Below are 23541 nucleotides of genomic sequence, written 5' to 3' on the forward strand. Positions count from 1 at the left end.
GAGCCCGACCCCGTCGCTATTCCCCCCCGGCCAGACCAAGCATTAAATAAAATAATTGTATGACAAGTGTATAATGTATAGGGAGTAGTAATGAGGGTAAAAAAGGGATGATATATCCAAGCCAAGGGAAGGCAACAATGTTAGGCCATCCACAACGCTGTCTCTATACCGTCTCTTAAACCGTCTCTTAACTACTATTTGAGCACTATTTGAGGGCCCCACTGTCCTTTTTTCCTCCCTCTCTTAACTAAGAGACGGAACCTGCAACGCTCCGTCTCTTAACCGTCTCTATACCGTCTCTTAATTACTATTCATTCAATTTAATTTATAATTTTTTTTAAAACCCAATTCAATTTAAACAAACACACTTTATTAAAATTAAAACAATATTACAACTTAACATTAAAAAAACGAAGACATAATTAAAATTCTAAAAAAATAAAAATGACATAATTTAATCTTCTCCGCCAAAGTTTTCCCAAATGTGCTCAATTAGATCCTCTTGGAGTACATTTCTGCAGCGTCGTGTGGCTGGGACGACCGACCGCGTCGAACCCTTCTCGGAAGAACTCCTCCCTGGCCGCCAAAATATTCGCTATGTGGAGAAATAGCGGTTTCCGCATGCGGAAACGGCGACGGAAATAGGTATCTCCCCAAATCGGGTTATCGCAGAAGTAGTCGCGTACTAACCGTGCGGCGGCTTCCTCCCGGTTCCGATTGATGTACTTCCGGGAGCGTCGTGGGGGTGGTGCGGCTTCCTCCGCCTCTCGTCGTCGATCTTCTTCGAGTGATTGTTCCATTAATTGGCGCATTTGCTCAAAAGGATCCATTTGTTTGAGTTGATTGAAGATGGAAATTGGAGTGATAGAGAGGATTTGAGAGGAATAGATGTGTGTTTGTGTTTGAAATGAGTATGAAATAGAATTATTTATAGAGTAAAAAAATAAAAAATTTAAAAAATGAAAATAAATATTTAACGGTAATATTACCGTTTGAAAAAAAAAAAATTTTTTTATTAAAAATCGATTTTTTTTTTAAAAAATGAATTATTGCGTCATCAGTGACGACGCCCACTCGCGGGCCAGCGAGTGGGCGTCACGCACGCATGGGGGACGTGCCACGTGTCCCTGGCGCGTGGCGAGACATCTCGTCTCGTGTCTCGCCGAGACGAGCTACGCGACGAGACGGTCGCGAGCTGGAGACGAGATGGGCGCTGCAATGCGTCTCGCGGGGGTCTCGTCTCTCCGAGACGAGACGCGAGCCCGGCGCGAGACGCGTTGTGGATGGTCTTAGGATAGAGTGTTATGAATAATTGAAAAAGGGTCAGAAAATAGAGTCCTTTTGAGGTGCAGGGATTCTGAAACCATATAAATGTTAATGAAAGACACCATGTTTTTCAGTGCCACAGTTGTAATGGACTCGTCGCTCTCACCCCATTTCAAATTTTTACTCTCTCTCTTTACCCTCTCTCAGAATCAGTGGCTTTCCATTTATGAAGAGACCATTGCTCCGATATCACCTTCCCTTTTCTCTCTCTACCTCTCTCCTTTGTCTCTGTGTCTTATGTCTCTTTGCTGTTTCTCTACCCTCTAAGAGAGAGATTGGAGAGTTTGTTTTGTTTTGAAGCAGATAAACTCTATTTGGGATATACACTGAGACGCACACAGATGAGAGTCTCTTTGTAATGAATAAATATTTTGTGGTCCATGTACAATAAAAATATTAATGTTCCAAACATATATATGTATCAAGTGTGTCCAATAAATTATAAGAAAAAAAAAAGATAATATGTATGAATCACTAAATTTTTATTTGAATATATAATTAATTTTAAAGACTGATAATACTCAGACGTGACTTATTTATTTGATAAAGATGAAGTAATAACTTTTATTTTAATTATAAGAGTGAATTACGCAAATGGTCCATGAACTTTAAAAATATCGTAGATAGTCCCTGAACTAAGGGATAATAACATTTTTAATATTTTTTCACTTTTCTTCTGGAATAGATAATGAGGTATGTTTATTAATCGTTGTAAATTAATTAGGAAGTGATCTATAACTATTTTACAGCATTATTTTTGAATTTGGATTCTCTATTTTAAGTAGGTAGGTCATGTGTGTCAATAATCATCCAAGTTAAATGTTGAAAGAGAATCTAGAAGATTTACAAGTAAGATTAAATTCATTGACGCCAATCTTTCTATCTGTAATAAAATACAGATTTGTACGAACATTTTATTTAAAAATTAAATATTTTTAAATTTAAAAGGTGGAAAAATTCACATAAGTAGCTGCTTAAATTGAGAATAACAATAATGAATTAATACCTGTCTATTAATTGATGTCAATCTTTTTATATGTAATAAAATTTAGATTCATACTAACAGTTTATTTAAATATTAATAAAATTTTAATGTGGAAGAATTCCTTGCTTGCTTAAAAAATTCTAGATGGAGGTATTAATTCATTATTGTTATTCTCAATCCAAGCAAGGAATTCTTCCAAGTTAAAACTTTAATATTTTATTAATATTAAATTTTTTTTAATGAGCTTGAAGAGTTTTGGTCGCCATTTATGCCCATGACCAAATTTGTGTGGGCCTTGTTTCCACATAATTACTCGTACTGGAGTAGTAGTATTATTTTATTCATAGTGATTGATAACATTGTTAAGCAATTCCAATAAACCAAGTCTCAGAAAATATCATTACAATCAATATCAAATGATATATTACTGGTTAAGAAACAAAAAATTACTCGTATAAATTTGTTGGTTGGCTGCTCCACCATCATCAGAATTGGATTCACATTAACTTTTTAGATTTATGGATAAAAATACCCTCCAAGTTTTTGGGGTATTTTTGATATAAAATTAGAAGAAAAGTGAAAAAATATAAAAAATGTGATTATCCCTTAGTTCAGAGACTATTTACAATATTTTTAAAGTTCAGGGATCATTGGCGTACAAAAGTCATAGTTCAAGGACCATTTGCATAGTTCACTCTAATTATAAATATGATTTAAATAATAAAAAAAAAACTTAATGGGAAATGGGTTGGGAGTTGGGACACAGAAATGTCGACAAGCACTTGAACATAATAAATTTTGATATAATTGATGCTCGATAATAAATTTTGATATAATTGATGCTCGATAAAATGTTATCAATTTGAGTTATGAAACAAAATCTTTCAATAGATACAAGCACAGTAGAAAGGTACATGCAAATAGTATTAGCATATATTTCTGGCACGTAGATGGATGACGCTATAAAAGAATTAATTAATCAAGACAATACTCAAATTGTGCGGGGTTGGCATGAAATATAAGAGCATCATTAACCCGACCCGGTTTCAGGCTTCAAGTCCCCTCTACGTCATCATTTCTTTACAGTTGCGGCTCAGGCCCCAACTGCTCTAACCCTGTAGGCCACAACTCGAGCCGCAACTAATAAATGACACTATTCACAACTTCGACCTATTTTACGTGTAAAAATTGAAAACGTTGAACAATTATAACACGAGAAATTCATTCTTAATTCAAAAATAATAAATTATAAACTAAAAAACTAAAAATTATTATATAAAAAAATGCAAAAAAAATTAAAATTAGAAAATTGATGTCGCCCCTCTCCCTCTCCCTCTTCTTCCTCTCCCCCTCCCTCTTCTTCCTCTTCCGAACTGTAAAAATTCAGAAATTGGTGAACAGTAGCGACCCGAATCCCCTCCAACCGGAAGCTCCATCGCCCGCCAGGCCGGACCCCGGGACCGGCCTGAACCGGAACTCCGTCGCCTCCAACGCGTGTCTCAGGCCGGGACTCGCGATTTGCGGTCCGGCCCCTTGCGTTAACGATGCCCTAAAGATCCATCAAAATGAGGCGTCAAAAATTTATGATACGAAATTAATTCAAGCTTTGGGGTCGAACGATTTTTAAATTGGCCAAGGAGTAAGTAAAATATCTGAAATCGATTGTGTGAATCTAATTAATTGAAAAAATAATTATAGTTTGAATTGGATTTATTTTATTTCAGATTTTTTAACTTGATTTGAATTGGGATTTTTGAAATAAAAAATCCAATATTTCAGTTATATTTATATACTCTTATTATCTATAAATATTTATTATATACTTTTATTCAATTGTTTTTCACTACAAATACAATTATTTTATACTCCCTCTGTCCCACAACAGATTTTACCCTTGTGGGAAGACACGAGATTTTAGGAGGTTTTGTTTAGTGTTAAGTGGAGAGAGAAAATACAATTTTTATATTAATGTGAGAGGGAATTTTTTCCAAAAATGGCAATGTGACATCTTTTATAGGACAAACTAAAAAGGAAAATGTGGCATCTATTATGAGACTGGGAGAAGTATATTCTTGATTCTCACTATATAACGTCTTTAATTAAACTAATTACTCCTACATGTACAATCTCCGACTTCTCTCATTGCGTGTATACTAGCAAGGTGAGGGTAACTTTACGAATACGGAAATGCTATGTGGCCACATTATGGCTGGCCATAATAGGATATTTTGGTCAATATACATAACAAACAATTAATAAATTAATAAGTCTATTTATTGTTCATGTGTCTTTACAAAATAACCCTTTACTAATAAAATTAATGGAGTATTAAATTTTTCAATAGAGTTTGAGTAATGGGAATTGGTGTCTGGGGAATGGATCCGAGGAGGCGAGGAATGGTTGGAGTGGGGATTTGGCGGTATAAGTTTAACCATTAGTTAGCCTAATTTATTTATTTTAAGGCACTTTCACAGTACCGTTTAAAATTGAAATAATTTATAAATTATGTTATAATATTTGTATAAATTAGATTTTTAGTATTATCAATTGTTTTAATATACTCATTTCATTTCAATCTAAGTGAACCATTTTTCCTTTTAAAATGTCTCACTGTAAATGAAACATTTCTAAAAATAGAAATATCACTCTATCTACTTTTTCTCGCTCTTTTACTTTATTCTCACCACTTAATTTACAAACAACATTACATCAAATTTAGTGCCAAAATAGAAATGCTCAACTTAGAATGGGACGAATGGAGTATATGCTTGATCTGTCTCATGCTATTTGCACTTTTCATTTTAGGATTGAATAATTTATGTAACTAAATTAGTATTTTAAGTGTAATAGGAGAACACTAAATAATGAAACAATTAAATACTAGTATAATTATTACTTAAAATTGAAATAATACAAATAGTTTGAGACGAGCTGAAATAGAAAAGTGCGAGTAGAATGGACGGAGGTAATATAATATAGTATCTTATGGATTGATATACTATTTATTTATATAGTGTTTACGTGTGTATACTAGTAATTCGTATGAAAATTATAGTATAATTGAGTGTTATATTATTATTATTATTATTATTTTAATGTATTTAAATTTTTGTTTTTATATGTCAATTAGATATTAATCAAAATTTGCTCTTAAATTTAAGAACAATTGAAATTAACACTAAAATCCACATCTGAATTAGTATTATTTGAGACCCCAAAGAAGTTGAATAATCTAATTACTACTATTATTATAACCGCATAAATGACACGACTTTAAGTTTTCAACATATTACTAGTATCATTATCGTTTTATAAATAATTGAATTCTAAACTATAATCTTCAATATATTACATATATTGGAGATTCAATTGTATATAATATTGTATTAATTGAGTTTGTTTATGACAATAAAGATTTTGTTGTTTTGTAGGAGCTTATTGTATCATTGAATCTTTTGGAGATTCAATTGTATATAATATTGTATTAATTGAGTTTGTTTATGACAATAAAGATTTTGTTGTTTTGTAGGAGCTTATTGTATCATTGAATCTTTAAATGACAATTCATTTGATACAATTGACTACTATCTTGTGTAATGTTAGTCACACCTTTCTTGTTTGGCTCTTCCTAAACTACTAATACTGTTTAGATTTCAAGTAAGAATTATGGTATTTAATTAATATATTAGAGTTAATTAAGTATTTTATTATTAAATATCCTTTTATTATACTTAAAATTAAAATACTAATTTAATTACACTTATTACTCCATCTTTAATTTATGACTCAAAAAGAAAAGTGTAAGTAGTACAAGACGGACTACGGAGGGAGTATTTATTTTCAAATAAATTTTAATTTTTTTAAATAACAATTTATATATTACTATGGTTTTGAACTTAAGAATTTGATTTCCAATTATCTTAAAAGTTGTCCGACATAAATTAAGAGTGTGCACTAGCAATAATTTACGCAAGGTATAATTACTTATGTTTTCTATATATAGAAATTTTGATTGATTTTATTTTAAAGTTTTTAATTAAGTATCTCAAATGATTTTCAACTAAGTGTTCAAATTCAGTATAATTGAACAACTGAGAGTTCTTATTAATTTTTAAATTTAATATAAAAATAAAAATATTCCTAATTGATCTTATATTCAATTAATAATTTAATTAATTTCGATTTGATTGAATTATTGTGGATTTCAATGGATTTTTATTATGAATTGCACAATAGTTTGTGTCTTTTTTATGAACCATTCAAGATTTCAATTAATCTCCAACCATCAATTTTATATTTTATGTAATCAGAATATATTTTCTATATATACTTTTAATATTGGAACAATCTTTTCTCAAAAAGTTTGAATTAGTATGTAAATAATTGTATAGTATAACGTTTACATTTATTTTATTTATAAGTTATTTAAATATTAATGTTAAATATAATATACTTTAAATTATTTCATTTGTATGTGAATCTATATATATAATCAACAATAATAAAATTAATGATATCATAAAGATATACATATATTCTGATTTAAAAGTAGTTATAGATATTAAACAATTAAATTCTAAAATATGAAATAATAAATTAAAGTTTAAAAAAAAACTGAGTGGATATCTGACATAAGAAACGAAAATGAACTGCATATTCAAAGTTCCAAGATGATTTGATGACTTAGTCTTTTATGTCTATTTATTTCAGGACAAAGTGTAAATTAGTCTTAGATAATTGTTACTTTTAAGATGAACTAAATCCAAGTAAATAAACATTAAATGTAACAATATTTTATTTTTATGGCCAGCCACATTATGGCCATTTAACGCTACTTTTATGAATATGTTCCTATTTCTCTACGCCTATGAGTGTGTCCCTCTACTAGCATATGACTTCTGCTATTGGCTGTTTTCATTTCTACGATTGAGTCTTATCGGTTGCCTTGTTGAAATCCTGCTCCTTATCTATCGATACTAATAAATTGGGATATGAACTTTCAATCTCCAAGAAAACAGCCCAATCGCTGCCCAAAAGTGTAACTGCAAATGCAATGTCCTATTTTTGACTTAACACTTTAGGGACCACAATCTTTATATTTTTTTTTATGACTATCACTTTATGAAATGTTATTATTACCAAGCGTCGCGTCTTCTATAATGACTTCAACTTGCCGACGGGTGTGATTTTAAAGCTCCATCAACTAAACAAAAACATGCCATCATAACTCATCAACAATTCACACTATTATTTCTTGAATTGTCCTCTACATATAATTTATATCTTATCAACTCAATTTATGTACATTATCAAAATATAGATATATGTCGCCGTTAAATTCATTACATCATCGACTTTCTAATTTGGTAAATTAATTTCTATACCTTGTCGTGCATTAAAAACGTCTAAAATAAATTCGTATGTTTTTAATGAAAAAAATTGACAAGGCCATATATACCCATTTTGTGTACGACTCCCTCCGTTCCTAAAAAATAGACAATATTTAAAGTGTCATAGGTTTTAATACACAATTGGTAAAGTAAAAGAGAGATGAAAAAATAAAGTGATTATAGTATTGTTAGTGGAAAATAAGACTCATCTCATTAGAGAGAAAAGTTTCCTTAAATAGAATTGGTCTATTTTTAAGTGACATCCTAAAATGACAAATATAATCTATTTTTAAGGGATGAAGAGAATAGTATTTATGCATCAGCTGCCATTTTTGGAGAAATTGAGAAGATTTATGTCAAAAGTTACTCCACATAAATTCAGATGATCGATCTTAAATTGCAGGAAGAACATATTTTACGACAAGGTATATGCAATTAATTGAGATTCGTACATCATAATTGTGATACATAAATTAATCTACAAAATTATTGTCTGAGCTCTATTATTGTAGATAGAGATATTGAGTTTAATCCTGTCGTGCATTTTTTTAGATAAGAATCCCCTTTTATTTTCCGGGCACTAAATATATGATCAATAATGTCAATACACTGAAAAAGTATCCTTTATTTGAATTCCATCTTAACATGAATTTTGAACTATCACAAGCTCAAAAAATTTAAATACGACCACGTCCTAAAAGTATAATTAAAACAATATACATTTCTGTCAATCTTCGTGAATACGTATAAATGAGTAAAGGAGAGAAACGTATTGGGCTTATAATTTAATTAGTCGTTGGGCCATAAAATTATAATATATACTCTTAATAATAGTATATTTTTCTATTTTGGCCCGAATCTTAAAATATTGGTTCATTTCCATTTTTAATAATTTTTTTTCTAATAAAATACGCTCCATTCTCTATTAAAAATACTTTAAAAATTTTTTCCTCTCACTAAATTTTTACTAATTTTATATTAAAATTTATTTCATTTTTCTCTTTTAATTATCTCTCTCCAATTTTATTTATTTTATATTAAATTAAATTCGTGCCATTTAGTGATAAGACTATTAGAGCATCCGCAGCGGTGAGTAGGACGACGTCCGTCCGTCCGTGCCAGCGGCACGACACCGCTGTCCGCCGCTGGAGCGGCGCTGCTCGATTCATCGAGCACGTCTGTGCCATCGAGTAGAGTACGTGGCAGCCTTCCATTGGCCAACGGCATAGCCGTTGGCAATTTGACTTTTTTTAAAAAAATTAGATTTTAATTAAAAAATCCGATTAAAAATAAAAAAATATTTTCCAACTTCCCAAAAAATTATATCCGTTTTCTATCCACTTTTAATTTATTTTCCCCAAAAATACACATTTTCATCTATAAATACTCACACTTCCACACCCAAAAATTCACACCACACTACACAATTCTCATATAAATTTTCTCATTTCTATTCTCAATTCTCAATCTTTCTTTCACTCGTACAACAAAACAATGCCCGGCTCCGGCAATCACCCCTCCGGCTTCCACGGTTGGAACCCCGGTTGGTTCGGTTCACAACAATTTTCTAGTCCGGAAACGGAATATTCGGCCCCTCCTCAAACCCAAGGTTCGCAAGTTACGGGTGGCTACTGGCCTTACCCGATCGACGACCGAGATGCCCCCAAAGGGCAATACGGGTGGACAGCCGAGCCATCCGTGCCTAGAGCGAGAGAGAGCGGCCCCTCTCAAACTCCTCCTCTTCCTACTCGTGGTGTCAACATCCCGTACACTCTGGGGGAGATGGAGCAATTATTCAAAGCATTATTATCAATCTTCGAAGATCCGGAGGTTGGCTCTAACCAATCCGGTGACCATTATTGGTGGCGCTTCTGTCGCCGGTACAATCAAAATCGGCCGGCTGGAACAATCGAGCGCAATGAGAGTATGGTGCGCAATGCCAGATACAGAGCCAACGAAGAAATCCAAAAGTTTCAGGGGTGTTGCCTCCAGGAAGAGCGGTCGGCGGGGAGCGTCCGAAGTGAGGTCGACATCATCAGTGCCGCGTTGGCGACCTACCAATCCATCAACTACAAGCCGTTCAAGTACCTCAACATTTGGCAGGAGACGCGGTCGCATCCGAAGTATAGGGGAGGCGTATCATCCTCCTCTAGCCCCTCCTCCAAACGGTAGAGGTCGGTATCCCTATCCGACGCCGGCTCCGAAGATGTGGCTGGCCAACTTGCCGGAGCTAACTTGGGTAGCCCCGACTCCGGCCCGAGCGGTTCCCAACGACGGTCGCAAGGAAGGAAGAAGGCGGCTACCAACAGGCGTCGCGCCGCGACTCCATCCGCTCCTGCTCCCTATGTGCCACCTCAGCCCTCCACCAACTCATTGTGGAGGATTTTGGCCCAACTCAATTTGGCCGATAGGTCAAATATGACCCCCGAGCAACTTCGATAGCATGTGGCAATGATACGGGGTCCTCAAAGAACATTGGGGGTAGAGCCATATGAATAGTCTTCCACGGGGGTATTTTTAGGCTTAATTATGTATTTTTTATTTTTTAGGAGTTTAATTATGTAATTTTTAATTTTTAGGATTTTAATTATATAATTTTTAATTTTTATGATTTTAATTATGTAATTTTTTTTATAATTTGTAATATTATTTCGGGTAATTTTAATGTATTTTAATTTTGTGGAAATATTTTTATTTAAATTGAATAATAGAATGGTTGGACCCTTTTGCTTGTTCTTGAGGAAGAACACGAATGTGGGTGTTGTGCTCTTGCCTAAGAGCAGAGAGTAAAAGTGGGGTTGGGCCCACATCCGTGCTCATTGGCAAGAGCACTAAAGTGGATGCTTTTAGTAATGGAACGAAATACTAGTATATGTGTACACACAAAATGTTCTATGCTAATAGGCCAGTGGTGGATGGAGCTGTTTGATTGATTTCAATTGGCTTATAACATTATTTTGTTTAGTTTTTTTTTTCGAGTTCTTTTTTATCCCAACAACTTTCGTTTTTCTTTATTTTTATACGCTATTTCACTTCAGTTCAGAGTCTTTTTTGCTGTTTTTATTATAGTTTAGCTCACCGAACCAACCGACTCGATCAAATCGTGTTTTTATTCTATTCTTATGATTTCAAGTAATTGACTTAGATAAACATAAGTTTTAGTTGCAATCCAAGTGGAGACGATCTTCAAATATATTTTACTTTAGAGGGAATATCTTTTTTATCCACGAACTCTGCCAAAGTATCATTTTAAGTCCGTGAATTTAAAAAAATATCATATGATATCCGTCAACTATGAGTTAATATCATTCGAAGTATTTTTGTTACTATTTTCAAGTTTTTATGGACGAAAATACCCTCAATACGTTGAAGGGTATATATTTTTAGTAAACTTATCACATTCTCATATTTTTTTATAAATATCTTTACTATATATTTTTGACGAATTTTCTAAATATAATTTGGCCTTAAAAATTATCACTTAATTTTGTGACATGCTAGAAAAGTTACTTCAAATTTTTATAATTAAAGAATTTTAATTTTTTTTTGAGGTATGGATACTCGTAAATAATAAGGTCACGGTCAATATTGACATTAATTTTTACGAGTATTCATATCTTAAAAATATTTTGAAATTATATAATTATAAAAAGTTGAAGAATGAACTTTTTTTTACATGTCACAAAATTAAGTGATGTTGAAGGTTAAATTATATTTAGAAAATGCATCAAAAATATATAATAAAGATATTTATAAAAAAAATATGAGAATGTGATAAGTTGACTAAAAATATATACCTTCAGGGTATTGAGGGTATTTTTGTCCATAAAAACTTGGAAATAGTAAAAAAGTACTTCGAATAATATTAACTCATAATTGACGGATCTCAAATGATATTTTTAAAGTTCACGAACCTAAAATAATACTTTGACAAAGTTCGTAGGAAAAAAAAAGCGGTTCCCTTTTTAATTTATTAGTTGTTGAAACTACAACATCTGTATTAACATCAACTTTATCGCAACGAGTTTGTGATTTAATTATGTGGAATTGTATTCTCTCGCTCTCTTGAAACATTGTTTATTTGTTCTATTTAGTCTATTCGCCCGAATATTGTCCACTCCACTATTTTTTATAACTACTCCACACACTTGATATTTACAAACAAACAAAATATATCACAAAATATGGATTCTTTTTTCTACTCATCTATACATTCAGATTTATCTAACATTTAATAAAATATGTGACTGAACGAATTGAACAATAAGGGACATATCAATCGACAATACTACTCAAATAATCATTATTTTTTTAATCTGTTAACAGAAATAATAGGATATGTACACATTCTTCATCCATCCATTATCTATGTGGGACAATTTTATTTTTCGATCCGTCCAAAAAAATTGTCACATCCATTTATAATAGTAATATGTATGTACTTCATTTTTTATGTTACTTTATCCCATTATTTACAAAGTATTCCACTTTTCGGCCCACCACAAATTAAATATGCTCACAAAATATTTCACCAATTAAATGAAACCCTTATTTCACTTACAACATCTTTTACCAACCAAATTACTAAATTCGTTATGATAAAAAAAAATTGCAAATAGTTTGTGGATGGATCAAGTATACACTATCCAAATCTGTAAGTTGAGAGGTTAGACTACGTGAGAAGAACCCCAGAATGAGTATAATTGCACGTTTAGGTTCCTTTTGGGAAAGAAGCTTTTTCCATCTTTTAGATTTGATGCTAATTTGACTTTTGGGCTTTTCCCCAAACACCTCTTTTTGGATTTAAAGGTGCCACTCCCCACCCACATGGTCTGTTTCTTTCTCCACTCCTATTTTCATCTCAATTTATAGCTTCATTTGCTCTAAAAGTTACAAGCTTTATTCAAAAAGCAAATACTATGTCGGATTGATTCATATCGATAACTTACCACTGATGATGATCATGATTCTCTCTATATTTCAAAACTAATGATATCTCAGATGATTTAATCTCAATTAATCAAGTAGGGAGGGTTGTTATATTGCCCTTTTCCAAATCCCCCCAAATTAGGGTAATTAGGGTTTAGATTGAAGTTTGTGATTAGAAGAGTGAGGCAATAATTAAAGGTAGGGAAAGAAATTGATAGATAGATTCAAACCAATCTCGTTCATGGAGTAATGATTAGGGTTTGTTGGGGGGGGGGGGTATGATTTCCATCTAAATAAGATAAAAAACAGTGACCACATCTTCTCTTTTATTAGATCCTTCTTAGTAAAAGCAGATGTCATTCAATAAACTTTTTTGGTTACATATGAAAAATATATGAATACAGGTATCTTTTACCCACTGCATGTGTGTGACATGTTACCACCACCTCCTTTTTTATTACTTTTTGTTTGTTCTGATTCATCTTTTTAATTGGAAATTTCCATAGCCTTCATTAACTTAGGCACACAAACACCAGTCTTTAAATGAAACGAAAAAAAATAAAGGCTAAATTTCCAAAAGATAAAAGAAACCAGTTGTGTTTGAACTGTAGGTATTCTCTGTGTGTTTTCAAGTCTTGTTTTTTGTCATGGAGTTGCTTTGTCTTTCATATGAAGTGAGGCACATGGAGACGAGAAATAGGTCCCCATCCAAGAAAAATTGATTGATTGGAAACCAATGGAAACAGAGAGGAAAAATAATTAGTACTTTTTCACTTGAAAAGAAAATAATGATCATTATTATAATAGTACAAAGAACGATGGAAAGAAGAGAGCAAAAAAAAGTGGAGTAGCCCATGCTCACTTTCCACGACAGTCGACAATTAATAAAGTGTTCGTATAAATTGATGTATAATATGCAAATTTGACCTCCAATTGATTATATACCAAAATTTTGATATTTTGCTTTATTTTTTTGGTTGAATAAGTGCAAGTATATATACCGATAACTTGATACTTACCACCCCAAATAGGATCATATTTTTATAAATATTTGATAAATATTGTAGGATCACGTATAGAAACTGATACTCTAACTGTTCGTAGTAGGGGTGGCGAAACGGGTTACCCGCGGGTACCCGCATCCGACAAGTCGGGTACCCGTACCCGATTTCAGCCAAATTTGTATATTGCTAATACTAATAATATCAGGTATTATCGGGACTAACGGGTATACCCGTACCCGCAAAACTCTAAAACATACTACCCGATCCCTCCCCGTTTCCCGTTATCGTCGGGTAGCGGGTATCGGGTCGAAATTGGAATAACCCATTACCCGCTACCCATTTTGCCAGCCCTAGTTTGTAGGGTCACGTTTAGTTTAGTTTTTTGAACTATCACTTATTTTATGGGTGTATTCACTTGTTACATATATGAAATCATCATCGAGATGATAAATTATTATAAAAGAATTAAAAAAAGTCGAGCCCAATTGGCGTATATTATGTGAAATCAAAAGGTTATGGTTAGGGCTTTTAACTTAGCCAATAGCAATTATGATTGGAATGACTTGTAACTGAGATCAACAATCCGATAAAATTGGTCCGAACTCAAGTGAATTGGTTTGCATTCAGTTCGTAAATAATTTAAAAATAATTTTAAGAACTAAAAATTTCCAATAATATATATATTCATCGTATTGAAGGGAGCGATTGAAAAATGAAATCTTCGAGTGGAATGATGAAAATGAAACGAGTAGCTTTTGGTTGGAAGTGACAAAGTTAAACCTATACCACATCATAGATGGTCTCTTACATGTCTCTTTCTATGCATTTGACTTTTAAACCAATTGATTATAGCAACTTTTTCTGGCATATTTAGATTTTTTAAAAATATTAGAGTACATGGCCATTTAATTTAGAAATTGAACAATGGTCTGATTTTGTTTCAATTTAATACTCAAATGTGTCCAATTACAATAAGCATAAATCTAAGTATTACAATTTAATCAAACAAGCTCAAAATTTTCAAGATCATTGGCCATAATTTTTGGCCCTCTTGATCCACATCCATTGGGAGTGTTCACAAATCTCTTAATTTTATTAAGCTACTTGAATTTTAGAATCTCGTCAGTCGAGTTTAAGCACAAACTTATGAATCAATAAAGGTTCGGCCCAATTAATATAATTAACAAGAGCCCAACTTAATTTCTTTTATAATAGGCCCAATTCACTCGATTCAATTCCATCATCTTTATATTATCAAGAGCTTTACTTATTTTGTTTAATGAGTGGGCCCAAATTTTGAACTTTATATAGGCCCATTATTACTTAAGAAAATTAAGGGTGTTTTGCCCAACTACTAATATAAAACCATTGATATAAATGTGTTTGATTCATCATTATTATGCAAGCACTGAATTTACAAATCTTTTTATTGAAACTAAAAGCAATTTCTCCCTTCTCCTTTTTGAATTTTTTTGTAACGACAAAAATAATTATTTTACAGTTTAATCTACAAATTAAATAATAGTAGTACTATAGGTTGCCGATCCCTTATTTTAATTTGTGTATTGAATATCCTTCTAGATTGCTTATAATAGTTTTTACTTAGGAAAGCTACCTAATACGACTGTGAAACATAAAAAAAGCAGGTCCATTAGTCGGGAAAAAGATGAGAAAATGACAAGGCAGTATAAATAAATAATAATAGAGCAATTAATTTAAGGAGAAGAAGCTAGCACAATTACTCCACACTGAAGACGGCCGCAAAAGGCCACCCTCTTTGTTAGCCGGCTTTCCTCAAACTCTCATCACTTTCTCTAACTCTACCTTTCTTCCCCTTCTCATTGGAAGACTTGCCTCCTCCCTCCATATATATATACACACACACACACCATCTCTCTATCTCTTCTTAAATTAGTGAGTTTACAAAGCCACAAAGGTATTACTAGTTGTGAGTCTATGGGGAGATCTTCTAAGCCAAAAAAAACTATTAGTGTTAACAAAAACGATGATTGTACCAAAAACAATATCGTTAAGAGTACGACGACGAGGACGAGAAAGCGCATCACGAGGGAGTCTCCGCAGCAACGTAGCTCCCTCCACAAGGGTGTCACAAGGTATTTTTATTATTTTTATTTTTTTTACATGATATTTTTTGTATGTCAATCACTACTATATCTCCTTTACTATTTTGGGATGAATATATAAAAATTAATTTCATCTCAGGCACCGTTGGACGGGACGGTATGAAGCTCATTTGTGGGACAAAAATTGCTGGAATGAATCCCAAAACAAGAAAGGAAGACAAGGTCAGTAGCCTTCATATTATTTTTTAGAAAATTTTAATTTCAGTTTTTGGGGTTTGAGAAAATAATCTGATTTTACTCTTTTTTATTGTGGCTTCCCTCCTTCAATTTTTGGTGGATGTCAATGGTGGTTGTGGTGGGATCATACTAAAACGCAGTATATCTTGGTAAGTACAATTACCATAACAAGTACTAGTATTTCTTATTAGGATCTTCCATCTCTTTCACCGAATCGAAACATATACTTTCGTATATTAATAGGGCAAATTGCCGAATAAATTACGAAAAACTGATCAAATTTTGGTTAGTTACACACTTTTAAACTTGAAAAATAAATCATGAAAGTTGAAATTTCCTCAACTATCCCATTCTTTCTTTTAATTGGCGAATGCGCATTGATGTGACAGTCGATTTCGAACTTAATTAGATGTTGTCGTTTTGCCCAATGTTGTTTTATCCACGTGTCTTAAACCAGTTGTCACATCAACGCGTAATTCGCAAGATAAAGGAACGATAAGATAGTTGAGAAATTTTCATCTTTCGTGATTTATTTATCAAAATTTGAAAAGTGTGGGATGAACCAGAATTTCACCACCTTTAGTGATTTATTAAAATTTTTGCCCTAATTAATAATACATCGCAAGTTGGACATGGATGTGATAGATAAAGAAATAAAACAATTAACGATCACTTTCCTTTTTTGTGATGAGTAATATGAAACGAAATGTTTTCTTTTGTTGGATTTGATTAGCATTGGCTTTGTTCAATGGATCTATCTGATTTTTTTCCGGTAATTAAATAAATAAATAAATAGAATAAAATAAAACAATTTTGGCACTTTGAAATGGTTTTAGGGGCCTACGATGACGAAGAAGCAGCTGCACATGCTTATGACTTGGCTGCATTGAAGTATTGGGGACAAGATACAGTGCTTAATTTTCGAGTATGATTTTATATTTTTTTCATTTTAAAAAATCGACATGAAAGCCGTGATTATTTTTAATTTTACTTGAAAGAACTAGTGAAAAACAAATGAATGAATCATTTAATTTCCCCTTACTTAATCAGGTCTCAACCTATGAAAAAGAACTCAAAGAAATGGAAGGTCAATCCAAGGAAGAGTACATTGGTTCACTAAGAAGGTAGGTATATATAATCAGTTTATGAATTTTTGGTATAAATTGTTTAAGAAACCACTTTGTTTATTTTGTAGTATTATCATAATAGTTGAATCTTGTTATTTCAACACACACATAATATATGTCCATAAATACTTGAATCTTGGTTAAGGGATTTTTCAAGCGTTTTGGCTTGTTTCTAAATAACAATAATGAATACTCAAATATTGACACAATTATTTAATTATTTACGGAAAAGGTTATGCAAATTAACGTCATTAATTTCTTCGTTTCATTTTTCTTCAAATAAAATTGCAGGAAAAGCAGTGGGTTTTCTCGTGGCGTATCAAAATATCGAGGCGTCGCAAGGTAAGCTTTAATTGTTACATTTAAGAACATTAATTTTTTTTGAAACAAGAAAGAGACTATAATTAAATCAACGAGACCGTACAAAACATTGTGGCGGAATTATAACATGGCAAGAAGAGTTTACGTTTCACAATTGATAAAATAGATGATTAATATTATTATTGTCATTAGAATTTCTCCAAATGAATACAAAGCTCAAAATTCCAATTCATCTAACCAAATAAAGTTTAAATTACACTTTCTTTATGTATCTTCGCTAATTCTTAAAACCTGTTGAAAATACAAGCTCAACATAAAAAGGGAAAAAATCATTTTAATTAAGCTGCCAACTACAAAAGATTGCTGCATTTCAGTGGTCCCGTGAATCATGATAATTTACACTATATATATAGCATGGACTTTGGTAATTATCACAGTAGGGTTGCTACTTGTTTGAAAGAAAAAAATAAAAGAAAGAGAAAAATATACTGTAGTAATCATTTTGAAATTTCTTGTCAACAATAATGATGATATCATTCACCCTATTTTCCATCCAACTCTTGGAAACCAAAGTTGGTCCAAATTAATTGCCCCTATATATTTTCGAAACTTGTTATGATCAATGGAGTTTAGTTCACCATCTCTTATTCTCTTTTAAAATATTGTTCGCTCAATATTGTCATCCAATAAATATGAAAATTTGAAATCAACACCATCTGAAATTTTCGATGCTAATTTTGAAACATTATTGAATACATGCCGTTTATGAGCAGACATCATCACAATGGAAGATGGGAAGCTCGAATTGGAAGGGTCTTAGGCAATAAATATCTCTACCTTGGGACTTTCGGTAACTTCGTATATTCATAAATTATATTTCTTCATGAGTTATTTTGATTTCAAATCTTCGTGATTTTCTGGATTATATATTTGCCTTCTATATAATTAAATTAATGATCATATCGAAAATATAGCATGACGCCATGACCAATTGTTTATTTTCTAGATTTATATAAATAAGTCCAAACACCCTAAGACAGAAAAGCATACGCCCTGATAAATGTGAATTAGTTGGGAAATTTGACTTACAATAATGAAACAAAAATGTTGCTTACCAACATAAACGACCATAAATAAATAAATATCGCAGTCACATCATTAATTACAAATTAAATATATCAACCTTCTATCCATAGGCATATGTCGTTTCATGACACTCTTAATAGTGACAAATATGTAGGTTAAATTAGTTATATGAGCATATGAAAGTGAGATATTCCATGTCATCAGTATTTTTCTATAATAGTACTCCTATATAACTACTCAAAATAAAATTAAAAGAAGAAATCATATAGTATAGCAAGGTGGTGAAATTAATTTTTGTAAGAGCCAGCAAATGTAGTTGGCAGCTAGCAAGATAGTTATTCTAATTATATCCCACACTCAATTGCATGCTAACTATATATAGGTCTGCTATTTATACACTAGATGATTTCAATTATTAATTAACAACATAATTTCCGCTGCTTCCCACCGAATTTTCATGCAAATTGCACTACGAAATTTATTACTTGTATTTTTAAATCAACCACTTGAATTAATTTTCCATATATTTTAGTCTCTAAATAAAATATAATTGATTAATTTCCTACAGCTACACAAGAGGAAGCAGCGAGAGCGTATGACATGGCGGCAATCGAGTACCGTGGACTTAACGCCGTTACCAATTTTGACCTCAGCCGTTACATTAAGTGCCACCGGCCCCCAGATGACCCTAACGATAACGTTAAATCTAACTCCATGCAAAACCCTAATCAAGAACTAGAAGAGGGCAAATTGAGCGACCACCACCACCGCCACCGGAGCACGAGCCCTGTCGAAACCACCACAATGCCACCGCATTGTGGTGGCACCGGCACGCCCTCTTCGGCCTTAGGGCTTCTTCTACAATCTTCAAAGTTCAAAGAAATGGTGAAACAAACGACATCATTTAATGAACCATGTAGCCCTAGTGGACCGGATCCGGACCCTCCGAAGAGCAGCTTCCCCGACCATATTCAAACGTCGTTCGAGATCCAAGATTCGAGCACCTTTGCAAAGGAACATGGCATTGTCTTTGGAGAGTATGATTCGTTCGCGTCACCCATGTTTGAATGTGAGCTTGAAGCTTAAGGGCGGGAGATATAACCTTAGAGATGGAGAAGACATTTTTTTCATTTTGTTTTACTTTAATTTGTGAATATAAAAGGCCAAGAACAATTCATGGCAAGATACTAAATAGATTCAATGATTATCTGAAAATTTTGTAGCTCTAATCAATTGGATTTCGGTTGTGATCTCAATTTCAGAGATCGATAATCGGGTCGATTGGAGAATGACTATATTAATCAAGATCACGAAAGTTGATTCTTTTTACTATATATTTATCTATTCAAATTTAATTTATTCAATATTAGGATTGACAAATCCAAAATTAGGGTATATTTATTCTTTAACTTTAGTTTTTGGAATAAAAGGTACATATAATTCATAATATTATGATATAAACATTATTGTAATAATGGAATTTGGTGGTGGCACAGCAACAAAATGTGTGATGTTGGATTCCATCTTGATTAGGTGGGGTCTAACTGTCTACACTTACTTGTGGTCTTGGTGAATGAGACTTTATAATGTTTTCTTCAAATAACTAAACATGTATGAAACTCCCGTTAAATGTACTACCAAAGATTGCAAATCAATTATTTTGACATTGAAATGCAGTTATGATTTCACATTGATGAGATAGGAGAAAACTATTACTCCTTTGACAGTTAGAGCCATGGATGATGGGGGACCTCCCAAAGTTCCAACTAGCTAGATTATATTTTACAACTACTCATTACGAAAAACAAATGCTAAAACATATAGCATGAGCTCAAAAGTCCAAACATTGAACTAAGTGAATCAATATGTATGATGGACAACAATTAATAAATGGAGAATCAATTTGCATAATGGACAACAAATATAAGAACTTTCAATATTTTTAAATTTTTTGAAATTTGTACTTTTATTTTTTAATTGAGAAATTTACAAATTAATTTATTTTGATTGAAACTATCTATCATGAGAAAAATTAGAAAATCTCATAGTTCATATATATATATATATGTATATATATCAAATTTAAATAAGAAGAGAAAGTTCAGAGGAAATTTTAAAAAATATATCAAAAGTTTGTGATTTGTCACCTTTCAGGCTTTCACCACATAGATGGTAATATGCCGACAACTTTAATTTGATCGGAATTGTTTATAGGAGGATATATAAAAAAAAAAAACTCAATGGTCATAAATTTAGATTCAAAAACAAAAGATCCAAAAAATACCAGAAAATGTAGAAGTTCCTATAGTTAGAGGCAAATGACCCAAGTTCATATGCATCTAGTCTAAGTACAGTCTATTGTAGATAAATTTACGAGTTCAACTTATTGTTTGAATGTTGTTGATATTTCATTATCAGTGAAGGAACTGAATATTCCAATATATTCTTCTTTCTTCAATTCTAAATGTGCTGAAAAAAATGCATTCTAGTAGTACATCACAATTTTAGAATTTGTGCATCATATTCATATCCGAATGCCCAAAACTGATAATTTTCCAATGTCTAAGATTGTCTTAGTTTAAACAAACAGAATCTCTAGCTAAAATATTTTAAAAGCTACACTACAAATTACATTTAAAGAGTTACACATTTCATCCAGAACTTACAGCCGAAACTCGCATCAAAATGACCATATTCATCACCTAGTTGAAAATGGAGCTCAATGGCCAAAATCCGGATAATCTTGTGTTCTGAGGAAGAACAGCTTTGAAGATCGGTTAGTTGCGGTTATACAGTGCAGCAGAGTTTGGAATCCATGGACACCAAGCACATGCAGAAGGCTTGATAACCAGTCAAAGGATATCTGCATTACAAATAGGCACCACTTTCTTACTGCTCAATCCAAGTAGGCATCTTTATATGATATGAGAGTTTGGGGTTATGATCAACAATTCAATGAAGTAACTACCTGTAGTCCATCACATATTTAGATTTCCCCAGCCTTCCAAGCTGAAGGATAGTTTGCTTTCCTTGTTTCTATACTCCCAACAAAAACACAATAACTCGTACTGGATTTTTAATAGCTGAAACAAGATCAGGAAAAGGGAAGAATGCTGAAATCTTGAAGTTGAATTGAACTCTCACCTCCATAGTTAGTTGGAAGTTCTTAACAGAGCTCTGGATTTTGAGTCCTGCCCTTCCTCTGTCTCTGAAGTCTAACTCGTACTGTTTCGTGAACTAAGCATCATACGCAAAGAAGAAGACTTTATAAAGAAAGAAAAACAGTAATTGATGAACTGAATAAGTTCACATACAAGTACATTTCCATCAAAATGATACCTTATTGTACACAGGGACCTTAGAGAATAGGTGATGAACTCTATCTATGCTTGCCTCCCATTCTGTGGGCAATCCATTGATATGCTGTATCTATGAGGATATGATTTCTCGATTAGATAGTGCCAACAAGGCGATTCTCCGAGAGCATCGTGTAAGAACATGCCATGAAACAAGATGGGAAACACTACAATGTGATAAAGAATTCTTATCAATAAAAATTTAAAGCCAGAGAGCACAGCCCCATAAGTAAGCACTACCTGATTTGTATTCTTTAGCTGCATAGACTGATGTTTTGGTATCCATGCTTTCATGTTTCTATAATTGCCACTCCATGTTGATACAGTGGCCATAAACCTGTAAATCAATAATGTCAGCTATATGACCTCAAATTACATTACACAGAAATTATTAAAAAAAAAACAGATTAACATGAAGAAACTCAAAATAAGAATCAATGACTTACTTGACAGCAGCCAACAATTTGGGGGTTTTGGTTGAGGAGTTGGAGTAGTGCCCCTACAACACAAATCATCAAACAATCTCAGTTTCTGACCAAAGTAGTCGAATTCGGAATCTTAGTAAAGCTCATCAATTCCACTGACCTGATCCCATATATTGTACTTGGATCTGAGGATGTTAGAAGTGACTACCCCAATCAAGCTATCTTCTGATCGCCCCACAATGCCTCTTGCATTTTGAGCAACAATGAATTCCGACCTCCCTCTTCGCCTCCGGTGATGCGCCACTGCAAGTTTGCGGTTCTGCCTCCCCTTTCCTTCCTGAGGAGAGCATCAGAAACAAAAATAGTCACTCAAACCAAGAACCATCTTAACTGTGAATTGATCTTATTTTGCCTCTAATTGACATTCTTCATAGTGAATTCAGGACAAAACAATACTCTGAGCTAAAAATCTTATCTTTCTGATTATCTCTACAACAGGATATCGTGCAATAAAAAATAAATGCCTTCTTACATTGGTGTATAGAGTGTATAAAGTTCCACCATCAAATCCAACGGGAGATGATTCCTTCACTATAATGCAAGTACACCTCCCAACATCAACCGGCAAAGGCCTACACAACAAAGCTCTGCAAAGATACAAACCGCTCAAATTTGAAATTGAAATCAAACCAGAGTCCTATTAATTGATTCATTAAAGCCACAACCAACCTGTTAGGCAAAGTCGACCACGACGACACAGGCGCAGATTCTGAGTCAGAGTAGTCCCACACATTGGCGGTGTTCGATCTCCCTGAATCAATCGGTTCCCAAACCCTGAGCCCGACGTTCGATTCGGGCTCGTGCTTCTTGATGCATAGCTGAAGGGAAGAGGGCTTCAGCAAATTCTCTCTCATCTGGGATTTGGGAGTCGGGAATTCTTTCAAGACGGGAACTTTCTCTCTCTCTTTCTCTTTCTCATCAGCGGCGTGTTTCCGGCCATCGTTGATGTTGGGTGAAGAGTTCTCTTTGTCGTCGTTGGCGGCTACGTTGGGGTGTTTCTGGTCGATGAGGGGGTTGCGGTAGAGAGAAGTGTAGGAGGACTGGAGAGAGATGGAGGTTTTCATGCAACCGGCCATGGATTTGGAGAGAGATGCGTGTTTGTGGAAGTGATGGTTGGGTGTTTTTTGTCTCTTGTGCTTGATGCTAATACTAATAATGAGGCAACAACGGCTATTTGAATTTGAAATTTTGAATTTGGAAAGTGTGTTTTA

General features: G+C 33.0%; 2 protein-coding genes across 3 annotated transcripts; one reads left to right on the plus strand and one right to left on the minus strand.

Moving 5' to 3' along the window:
• The first annotated feature begins 15371 nt into the window (after nt 1-15371).
• Nucleotides 15372-19821, plus strand: LOC121751032 (AP2-like ethylene-responsive transcription factor At1g16060). Its single transcript, XM_042145734.1, has 8 exons — nt 15372-15748; nt 15858-15940; nt 16096-16104; nt 16792-16880; nt 17006-17079; nt 17374-17424; nt 18177-18253; nt 19058-19821. Exons 1-8 carry the CDS (start codon nt 15591-15593, stop codon nt 19573-19575), a joined length of 1059 nt encoding a protein of 352 aa, XP_042001668.1. The 5' UTR covers nt 15372-15590; the 3' UTR covers nt 19576-19821.
• Nucleotides 19822-20991: 1170 nt separating this feature from the next.
• Nucleotides 20992-23486, minus strand: LOC121750510 (tubby-like protein 8). 2 transcript variants are annotated; one of them, XM_042145059.1, is made up of 9 exons: nt 23000-23486; nt 22803-22917; nt 22431-22607; nt 22292-22344; nt 22086-22182; nt 21829-21918; nt 21634-21726; nt 21458-21525; nt 20992-21352 (listed from the first exon to the last, which is right to left on the minus strand). In XM_042145059.1, the coding sequence occupies exons 1-9, from the start codon at nt 23404-23406 to the stop codon at nt 21277-21279; spliced, it is 1176 nt and encodes a 391-aa protein (XP_042000993.1). In that variant the 5' UTR covers nt 23407-23486; the 3' UTR covers nt 20992-21276. The 2 variants fall into 2 exon arrangements, with proteins under 2 accessions (XP_042000993.1, XP_042000991.1); XM_042145057.1 differs by having other exon boundaries at nt 21458-21557; nt 23000-23480.
• Nucleotides 23487-23541: the final 55 nt, after the last annotated feature.

Source organism: Salvia splendens, chromosome 10 (assembly GCF_004379255.2).
Source record: "Salvia splendens isolate huo1 chromosome 10, SspV2, whole genome shotgun sequence".
Taxonomy (NCBI): Eukaryota; Viridiplantae; Streptophyta; class Magnoliopsida; order Lamiales; family Lamiaceae; genus Salvia; species Salvia splendens.

Bases quoted from the DNA above. Each gene is read 5' to 3' on its own strand.
- LOC121751032 (XM_042145734.1), top strand. From the start codon at position 15,591: ATGGGGAGATCTTCTAAGCCAAAAAAAACTATTAGTGTTAACAAAAAC. The intron at 15,749-15,857 runs GTATTTTTATTA...ATTTCATCTCAG, and splicing joins CTCCACAAGGGTGTCACAAG to GCACCGTTGGACGGGACGGT. The intron at 17,425-18,176 runs GTAAGCTTTAAT...GTTTATGAGCAG, and splicing joins AAATATCGAGGCGTCGCAAG to ACATCATCACAATGGAAGAT.
- LOC121750510 (XM_042145059.1), bottom strand. From the start codon at position 23,406: ATGGCCGGTTGCATGAAAACCTCCATCTCTCTCCAGTCCTCCTACACT. The intron at 21,727-21,828 runs GTATCATTTTGA...TATGATGCTTAG, and splicing joins AGGTCCCTGTGTACAATAAG to TTCACGAAACAGTACGAGTT. The intron at 21,353-21,457 runs GTAGTTACTTCA...TTTGTAATGCAG, and splicing joins AAATATGTGATGGACTACAG to ATATCCTTTGACTGGTTATC.